The 10,029-nt window shown below is 33.5% G+C and overlaps 1 protein-coding gene across 1 annotated transcript; it reads left to right on the plus strand.

The window, feature by feature from the left end:
* Positions 1-212: 212 nt before the first annotated feature.
* LOC134229577 (C-type lectin domain family 4 member M-like) lies at positions 213-9,552 on the plus strand. The gene is made up of 4 exons (XM_062711329.1): positions 213-636; positions 5,677-5,865; positions 7,326-7,496; positions 9,150-9,552. The coding sequence occupies exons 1-4, from the start codon at positions 321-323 to the stop codon at positions 9,359-9,361; spliced, it is 888 nt and encodes a 295-aa protein (XP_062567313.1). The 5' UTR covers positions 213-320; the 3' UTR covers positions 9,362-9,552.
* Positions 9,553-10,029: the final 477 nt, after the last annotated feature.

A 10,029-nucleotide genomic window follows, 5' to 3' on the forward strand; every position in this document is an offset into this window, starting at 1 on the left:
TATGAAAACGTGGACCCTGGTTACCTGGTCAGCTATGCAGCGATTTAAATACCCCAAAATACAATAGGTCGTAACTGACCAATACCTGCAAAACTTAACTGAGGTTCAATAAGGTAACAAAAGTATAGAGGTCCAGTAAAGGGTAAATAAAATAAAAACCATAAACATAATGTAAATGCAATTAAAATTAAATATTGATTGTGACAATGTGTAAAAGTAGTTTTTACGAATCTTGTTTTTGCTTAACCAAGAATCCATTTTACCATCATGCATTAGGTGATGCAGTCTACTTAATAACCCAGTAACAGTTCCTTGCAAGGATGACGTTTGTTGCACTTATAAGTTGCGTTTATTTTCTTTTCCTGGAGTGTTATCCTGGATTTTGTAAAATTTCAGAAAGAGATAGCTTATACCGGGAACTTTCAGTAATGCGTGACAAGCACAGAATTTCCAACATCATTTTTACAGAGAAGAAAAACTCAAAAATTCATTGCGGGATTCAGTGTGGCTTATTTATGTGCCAAAGTTTTTCTTTCAATTCAAAAATGGGTACCTGTTGTGGATATGACGTCACAATCACGGATACAACGTCAACAATTCTGGAAATTGGTTGGAAGACCTACAACAATATTACAGGTATACTATTTTTCTTCTTTTGCTTTTGTAGTTATGATTTTTAAAATCTACGTCATTTCGGTATGTTCCAAAGTGGGGCGGTCACCTGAAAAACAAAATCAGTAGGAACACGCCATGCAGTGTGTGTGATATCCTTCTTCTCTTCAAAAAGCATACATTCAACAATAACGCAGAAAATTCATTTACTTATTCATTTTATTTTTTGTATTATCAATATTATATTATTATTATTATTATTAATATTTATTTATATTAAATGTATTTATTTAGTTTTCCATTTCTTTTTTTTTGTTTGTTTGTTTTTTTTTTGTATAGAAAAAAACATGTATTCAATTAGCAGAAAGGGGAGGGAAAATTAATTTTAATTTTTCATTTCAAATATTACGAAAGCCTAGAAGGGTCAAATATGGAAAATGAAAAAAAAAATTAAAAAGTCGTTATTACGAGATAAAAAGTCGTTATTACGAGATAAAAAGTCGTTATTACGAGATAAAAAGTCGTTATAACGAGATAAAAAGTCGTTATTACGAGATAAAAAGTCGTAATTACGTAATAACGAGATAAAAAGTCGTTATTACGACTTAAGAAAGTCATAATAACGAGATAAAAAGTCGTTATTACGAGATACAAAGTCGTTATTACGACTTAATAAATCGTTAAAAAGGAGATAAAAAGTCGTTATTACGACTTTAAAAAGTCGTTATTACGAGATAAAAAGTCGTAATTACGACTTCATAAAGTCGTAATAACGAGATAAAAAGTCGTTAAGTTTACCACAAAGTTAATTTGTAAAATTTGACCTTAAGGGCCCTTTTCTCATGACGACAGTCAGTTTATGGCCACAGTAATGCTGCATAAGAGGAGAGGGAGTTTATGTGATTTTTTTTTTTAATTAATTAACTCCTTTGTCACTTCACACTTTTTAAAAAGCATTGTAAATTAATATTTCATCAACCAACATTTAAAGAAACTCGCGTGTTTGGAAATTATACCATTGAGACTCTTCTATATGTCGTGTAATGACATAAGAATAAAAGAAATACTCTGAAAGAACTATGATTAATCCAGCACGCAATATGGCAAGTATACGTGTAAAACCAGTATGACAAATAAAAGTTTACTATCCTCTACAAAATTTTGAATGTCATACTGTATATAAATTTCAATTGAAAAATTCAAAATTTTGCTGAAGACATTACGCTCCAATGTTATAACAATACGCAGGTAAAAATCTCTTGCTAATTAAATTTTTATCTAGGTATTGTTTTGCTTTTCAAGGTTAAGTAACACATTAATTAAAATGATTGGTTACATCTGATTTTGTACTTTAATGTTCGCCTGTGACGATGTATTAATGTCGACACAATGATCACTAACGCCGCAATATTCCCGTTCCCGGAGGCTGATTTTTACTAGGGCCCGGATTATAGAAAGCTTATGAAATATGTCTGACATTTACTGTTGTTTTTCATAATATCAAGACCAAATTTCCTCTTGTTTTTGCATTTACACCCCCTTTGAATTGAAAATTGTTTTTAATTTTCCCCGGGGAAGAAAATTGTGTTGGTTTTGTATTCATAAAGTGAGTCAAGTATGTACATAAACTATGCTCTATTAATAGACATTTCCACTGATGTACACAACATTAACAACATTATCGTATCAGTATTTTGTTCTTGGATATTTGTTTTTTTTTTATCATTCGTGGCGAAGACTGTATAGAGGGTGCTCTGCACGTCTTTGTCCGTTTTTCTTATGGTACATAACGAGAAAAGAACATAGAATGACCCCATGTTTCGACAGAAGTTAATAGGTATATTATTAGAGGTCATAATCTTCACAAAGGTCATTTAAGGCAGGTCAAGGTCAAATGGACAGGAAGTGTAATTCTTATATGTTCCATACCCTCTGTAATGAAGAAATATGACGCTTATACTTCAGTCTTGGCACAGAATTTGCCATGATCAGAGGTTGTTTTATGACCTTGAACAAGAGTCAAGGACAATTATTTGAATTGCAATATCTGCGTCTGATCAATAAATCAGATGCTATCGGAAAATACAGAAGTGTTTCAAGAACCTGGCCCATGGCAATGTTATTCTACAAAAAGTCTATGTCAGGCAAAAAGAGGCTTTTAAATCACATCACTCCCTGACAAATTTTAGATAAATGAAACATATTAAATGTTCTCCAAATTAAATCCACAATTTCAACAATTCCATTTATTATAATGTATTGATAATTTGGACCCACTCAGGAGGCATTGGGATGTTTACTCCTCAATGGCACCTGATCCGACCTCTTACGTCTTTACAGAGGTCTGTGTTTGTTATGCTCCCGATCTGTACTGTTTCTGAGGACTTTTGAGTTTGATCACTGTGAATCTCGACATAAATATATTAACTTATCAAGAAACTAATTGCTATTAATTAAAGCTATGTGTTTTACAATTTAAAAAAAAAAACCTTTCGTAGAGATTTATGGCACCACCCTAGCCCCATAGGCCATGATTTGAGAAAATCACTTCTTTATCCAAGTAAAGGGAATTGACCACAATTTGTAGCCCCAAACTTAGCCACAGGGACCATGACTCGAAAACTCCATTCAATGAGGATAATATTAAATCAATATTTTTATATTCTTGAAGAAGAGAAATTAATGTACATGTGCATGCATCTCTAAGTAAAACAAGATGTGTGTGTGAAACACTGATGCCCCCATAGCGAAGATTAAGCTTTCTAAAATGCATTTCTCAAATATGTTGGTACCTAAAGTAAGGCCTTTTCACAAGAAATACAAATGCGAAATATAAAACCCTAGCACCATCTGTTCAAAGGATATGACCAAGCTTAACGTTTTTAAAGGTAAGACAAACCCCGGGGTCAAGGTTGTTTGTTTCTAAAGAAAGACCTTGTCTCAAAGATTACATATGGGAAGTATGAAAGCACTGGTCCTTACCGTTCAAAAGTTATGGCCAAGCAAACGCCAAGGTCAAGGTCAAAGGGTCAAAGTTGTTGATAGCCAATGAAAGGTCTTTTCACAAGTATTAAATATGTGAAGTATGAAAGCCCTAGCCCTTACCGTTCAAAAGTTATGGCCAAGGTTAAAGTTTTTTCGTAAGTACATGTACATAAATCTCCAAGGTCATGGTCAAAAGGTCCAAATTGTTGGTTTCAATGAAAGGTATTGCCCCAAGGAATTGGAATATGAAAGTCCTAGTATCTACCGTTTAAAAATAAGGGCCAAAGTAAAATTTTTGATTTTTGTGTAAATATGGGTCAAACTCCAAGGTCAAGGTCAAAGGGTCAAGGTTCTTGATATCAAATGAAAGGTTAAAAATATGAAGTATGAAAGCCCTAGTCCTAACCCTTGAAAAATTATGGTCAAGATTGTAATTCAAAAGTAGGTCAAACTCTAAGGTCAAGGTCAAAGGGTCAAACTTATTGGTATCAAATGAAAATGTTCTTTTACATGGAAGTATAAAAGCCCTATCCTTTACCGTTCAAAAGTTATGGTCAAGGTTAAAGTTTTTTTTATAAGTACATAAATCTCTAATCTCTAAGGTCAAACGGTCAAAGTTGTTGGTACTCAATGAAAGGTCTTGCCACAAAAAAATACATATATGAAGTATAAAAGTCCTGGTATCTACTATTCAAAAGATATGACCAAAGTAAAAGTTTGGAATTTTTGTGTAAAAGTGGGTCAAGAGGTCAAAAGGTCAAATTTGGTGGTACCCAATGAAAGGTCTTGTCACAAGGAATACACATGTGAAATATGAAAGTCATAGCTCCACTAGATCAAAAATTATGGGCAAGGTTAAATTTTTTTGCGGACAAACAGACAGAGAGACAGCTAGACAGACAGAGAGACAGACAGACAGACGGACGGACACGACAAAAACTATATACCCCCGAAACTTCGTTTACGGGGGCATAAAAAAGAGATCTTATTCCTAACCAGGTGAACAACACGACTGACAGACATATAATACATTTGGCTAAAAAACCATTTTAAAATTGTTTTTGACTGAATGATGCGTCACGACTCCCCTTGATTCGTAGTCTTCTGAATTTTACAGAAAAAAGGAGTTTTACAATTTTTACGATTTGTAACTTTTTTAAAATCCGTATCAAAAACGTACATTTTAAGGTAGATTTTCCTCTTGTTAATGGGGAGCGAAAATTCCTGCAAGTCGAGCTCAAATACTAGTAAATAAAGCTATATATATCTCAATTTTCCCTTTCCGTTTTGGCAAATGGAACAAACTTTCACCATTGAGAAAATTGAGAATGTAAAAAAAAGAATGGAAAGCACAGAACATGTATTTAGGTTTGAACTGGATTAAAACTTTATGCCATCTTATACAGCCAGAAAAATCATTGCTAAATACCTCCAAAAATTATTGAATGTTGACTGGATGTCATTAATCTCTCGAAACATATTTGCCATTATATCTTAACAACAGTGTAATTTAATTAATTATGTAAATAACTTCAGTTTCTCAACATCAGCTATTTAAATCACAGTACTCAACTGCTCACCCATAAAATCAGCCGTGGTTGTATCGGCTATGGGAATCAGGGATATCATATGAAAAAATTCGCCCAATGGATCAAACACTGTACATAGCTGCAGATACCAATGCTGTGTTTCAGCTATTTCTATACACGATCCAATTTTCTCAATTCAGGCACGTAGTATCGGGATGGGGATGGGGGGTGCCTGTCCTACCCTTTGTTCTAGACGTGAGTTTTTTTTTTTCTGTTGAAGATCTTCATTGAAAGTCCGGTTGCCCCCCCTTTGTTTCTTAACTGAATAAGGGTGAAGTACATGTAGTATGTCTGAGTGAAAAAAAGGTACTGAAGGAACTTGGACTCACTCCCCCACCACGAAATAGGATTTTTGTGTTTTGACAATTTTTTTTTCAGGTAAGTTGACCCCCCCCCCCTTTCTCACTTTCAAAAAACGATGCTATACGTCACAACAATTCATCAGCAACGTTTTGTAAAACTATACTTAAAACTATTACACTTTTTACAGCTTATTCAACGATCACAGAGCCAGTGACATTACCACTCACCACTGTCCTACCAACCACCACCAGTGTGGCTCACACAACGGAACAACTTACCACCAGTGTGGCTCACATGTCAACGGAACCACCTACCACCACTGTTACGACAACAACTACAACCACTACCATAGCCAGCACCGTGCCACAACCTTCGTGTAATTTTTTTTTTTGGAAATTTCAAACTTTAAAAAGTTTCACATTCAAAAGGTGTATTAGAATTTGATTTCCGGAGATAAGTAAAAGGGGTCTTGCAATCTGCCTTGATGTTACTATATTAGTATTAATTAATTAATTCACATACTCATTTTGCACCATTAGCATTTAGCAAGTAATTCTCTAAATGCATATAGTTCTCTAAATGCATGAAATGCAGTCATTTAATCAGAAATTATTCATTGTGCCCAAAGATAAAGGTCATGCTCTGCTTGCGTCTCTCTCCCCTGCCATCCCCCACCCCCAACACAAATAGACGATTGGTGATTAACAAAAAAGTCTTCATAACAAATCCATATAAACTGATTAAATTAATTAAGTAAATGCAATCTTAAAGATAATAGTTTGAAAGATAAAATTTATTTTTCCATTTAACAAAATCTCCGTTAATATTCATAATTGTAAATTCGATGTATATAGTTGCTCTCAGCTCTGAGAATCTGCCGAAAGTTCTATTTCTATAATCTAAATTAATACAAATGAAGTAAATACACGCGTCTTTTTCATTAACATAAAAATTCATTTGACATTTACAAGAAGCCTGAACAGCATTTGCTGTTAAGGTTTCAAATGGCTGAATTAGCACCAAAGACAAAAACCAAGACAGGAATAAAATGTTCTGTAAATGATAATACGTTTTTATTACTTTTACTTGTAGTTTAAATCCTTTTAGATTATTTAGATTTCGTAACACCACATTCATGGCTTTCAGAGAACAATACTTCAATGTATAAAATCAACATTATCTAAGTTTCAGCCTTTGGATTAGATTGCTTTTCAATCGATTTTATCATCTTTACACCTCCGTGTGAAACAGCGCCCTAGACAAGCACGTAGCATCGTTTTTCAAGGAGGTGGGAGTTTGAGGGCGTAGCATCGTTTTTCAGGGGAACAGCGAAAAAATGTTGATATGCCAAAGATGAAATTGGTTTAAAAACTGCTTATTGTAACGGGGCGGGGCGGGGTGAGATAGGGGTTGCTCATTTTGTCAGGGAAAAAAACGTCACAATAATGTGACGTAAGAGGTTTTGACCGAATACCCCTAACGTTATTACAAGTTTATCAATATGGAGAAAGGTTAAATAAAACATCAAGTGCCTCGGCTGGCCATGTACTTTGCTTGGGTATTATTGATATTGACCCTTTGTCATTGACCTTTTAGTCTGACCCACTTTAAAAAAAAAAAGATTTAACCTTGGTCACAACTTTTGAAACGGTTGTTTCTTTGGCTTACATATTTCACAGACCTTTATATTAATTGATACTCCTTTCTTTGGAAAACAACATTTTTGATCGCTTGATCTTCGAGTTGAACTTTAACCTTACAGTTGCATTATGCTGTCATATAGGGGAAGCAGTGTTTCACGAATTAGATCTTGTAATAATATCATTTTCTTTTCAGGCACATCTTGCCCTTCAGGTTACACTTGCAAACTTGGACTTGTTTTCTGCTACAAATATTTCGGGACAAGAAAGAGCCGCGTGGATGCCGAGTCCTCCTGTGCCAGCGAGGGGGCGGAACTCGTCATAATTGACAATGCTGATAAAGACAACGAAATTCTGTCATACATAAGTAAGTCCGTTTAATCAAAATTAGATCTTCCATCGACGCTAGTCCGAAATATCTGACGTTTAGCAGACCTTTTTACGATTTTGATATTTTACGTGCCGCGGTTTTCCTGGCAAGTAAAATATCAAAACCGTTAAAAAAATTTATACCTGGAAAAGGTCAGATATTTCGAACTAATTGTCACGAAAATTTAGAAATTGAGGAGACTTAAATAAAACCTGGAGCGCATCCTGTAGATTCAAATGAGGCATCGACGTAATCCCAAAAGAGATAAAAAATAACGATATTGAAGTTATCAAGAAAATTGGAAATTTTTTTTTTCTAGAGAAGATTTATTTGCATGCCATGCTCTACAAAATGATCTTTCTGTGAATTCTTACAGTGCAGTTATTTATAATTGTTTTAAGACTCGAGCGCTAATTAACACATTTCAATGAACACATGAAAGTGTTAAGATAAAAAGACAAAATATATTTATGAACAAAGAATAATTGCCAGAAAACCATTCAGCTATATCACTGAGGGCATGCAGGCAGGAATGACCATGGGAAATATTTATGGACTGGGAAATATATATTTAATATGTTAAAACAGAAAACAAACAAACAACAAAAGATTCACATTGTCTAAAATGAATATAAACCTTGATTAATAATGTGTAATTAAGGATGACGTTTACTCAGGTTTCAGAAATCAGAAAGAAAATTTTATAAAGTATAATATGTCAAATCAAAAATTGTTCTAAATGGATAAAATAACCAAGTTTCATCTCAATATTAATTTTAAAATTTGATATTTTATTATTTGAAGAAAATATACAGGAACAAAAGTCAATGTATGGTATTGCAGAGGAAATTCGAACTAAATTTTTCATTTTTCATTTTTTGATAAAATTTTTATTTGTTGCAATATTAATCACAAAGTAAAGGTTACATCTATTTTAAGACATCATTTTGCAAATATTTTATGCGTTAAACATAAATTATTTCAATTAATTGAATTCAATGAAATAAAGAAATTCAAAAATATGTACAAAAAGCATTCCAGACAACATATCTCAATAATTTGATCATTGACCCAATATAATATTAATACCAAGAGAATAAGGGTAATGAAAGTAACCTGGTGCTATAAATAATATACAGTTCTTATCAGTCAGATTTTTGTAATATTCGATTAAAAATGGGGAAAAAATATAAATATGACAGAGGAAATTAGGACTGTCATAACTATCACGTTTATGGCCCAAACTCTAATAATTTCTTTATAAGAAGCAATGCTGTTCCATTGCTATAATATATATATTGTAATATTTTGTGAGTGAAGAAAAAAATGGTCATAGTGTGAAAAAATATCGAGAAAACTCAGGGGCCACTGGCATGAAAATAGGTATTGACCTAGTTATTTGAAAATGAAATTTAACATAAGAATCATAGGTGTACAATGTGCAATAGGTGGTTTTTCGTTCTTATCAGTGGAATTTTTAGTCATCTGAGTAAAGGTATACCTTAAACAGACCATTTTGTGCATAAATTAAGTGTCTATAACAATTTAAGTAACTTTTGAAACACGATTCTTATTCCTCTTATAAAAGATATATTTATTTTTCTTTTAATTATATATTAACCTGTAACCACTAATTTTTTTTTAATGCAGGCACCAACTCGATAACGGAAACGTTCTATTGGATACAAGGCAGCTACGTCGGCGGCCAATGGGAATACAACGACGGCACACCGATTACGTACTTCCGGTGGGCCCCTAATCACCCTCTAAAGGATGACCTCCTGGCTTTCAACAAAGATAATGGATTTCACGGAACCACGAATACTTACGATGACGTGTATTTCTGTGAAGTCAAACTCTGACCACTACCCATCAAAAACAAGCAGAACTCTAAGCAGTTGATAACTCTAAACATCTATTATATAATTTAATAGTCCCCCCACTTTGGCAACAGCAAGAGGACACTAAATCTCATTTTGTCAGATTTCAGTTTGATGTCTGCCTGTCAACCTGTGTGACACAAAATCTTTAACCTTAGTCATAACTTTTTGTAGTACACATTTACATTTATTTACTTGTAACAAGACCTTTCTAAATACGTGTATACCATGATCTCCAATGATCCATGACCTTGATCTTGAATTTTGTACTTTAAAAATCTTAACATACTACATGTAGTGTTAACTGTAAAAGTAATGTTGAAAGAGAAGAGATTATGATTTCATTGTTCACATATATCACCTGTGGAAAGACATTTCCAAATATACTATGTTTTTTTACTCCATATTGTAACCCAAGTCAACTTGTTTTTGATCCCCTGACCTTGAAGTTTGGCCAATTAAAAAAAAATTATCATTCAATGCTGATAGACCCATTTGCAGGTAAGTTTGGACTTTCAGTAAGGTGTGGCATTCTCGGCGCTGCGTAATTAGCATCTGTCAAATGGCGAATAGATTCTCATTGGTTTAGAAATTAATAATATCAGGAACTTTAAATATTGTTGTTGACAACGATGAGACCACTTAAGCTC

This window comes from Saccostrea cucullata, unplaced genomic scaffold (assembly GCF_032062105.1).
Source record: "Saccostrea cucullata isolate Sc308-1 unplaced genomic scaffold, CSIRO_AGI_Scuc_v1 ctg4863, whole genome shotgun sequence".
Classification (NCBI taxonomy): domain Eukaryota; kingdom Metazoa; phylum Mollusca; class Bivalvia; order Ostreida; family Ostreidae; genus Saccostrea; species Saccostrea cuccullata.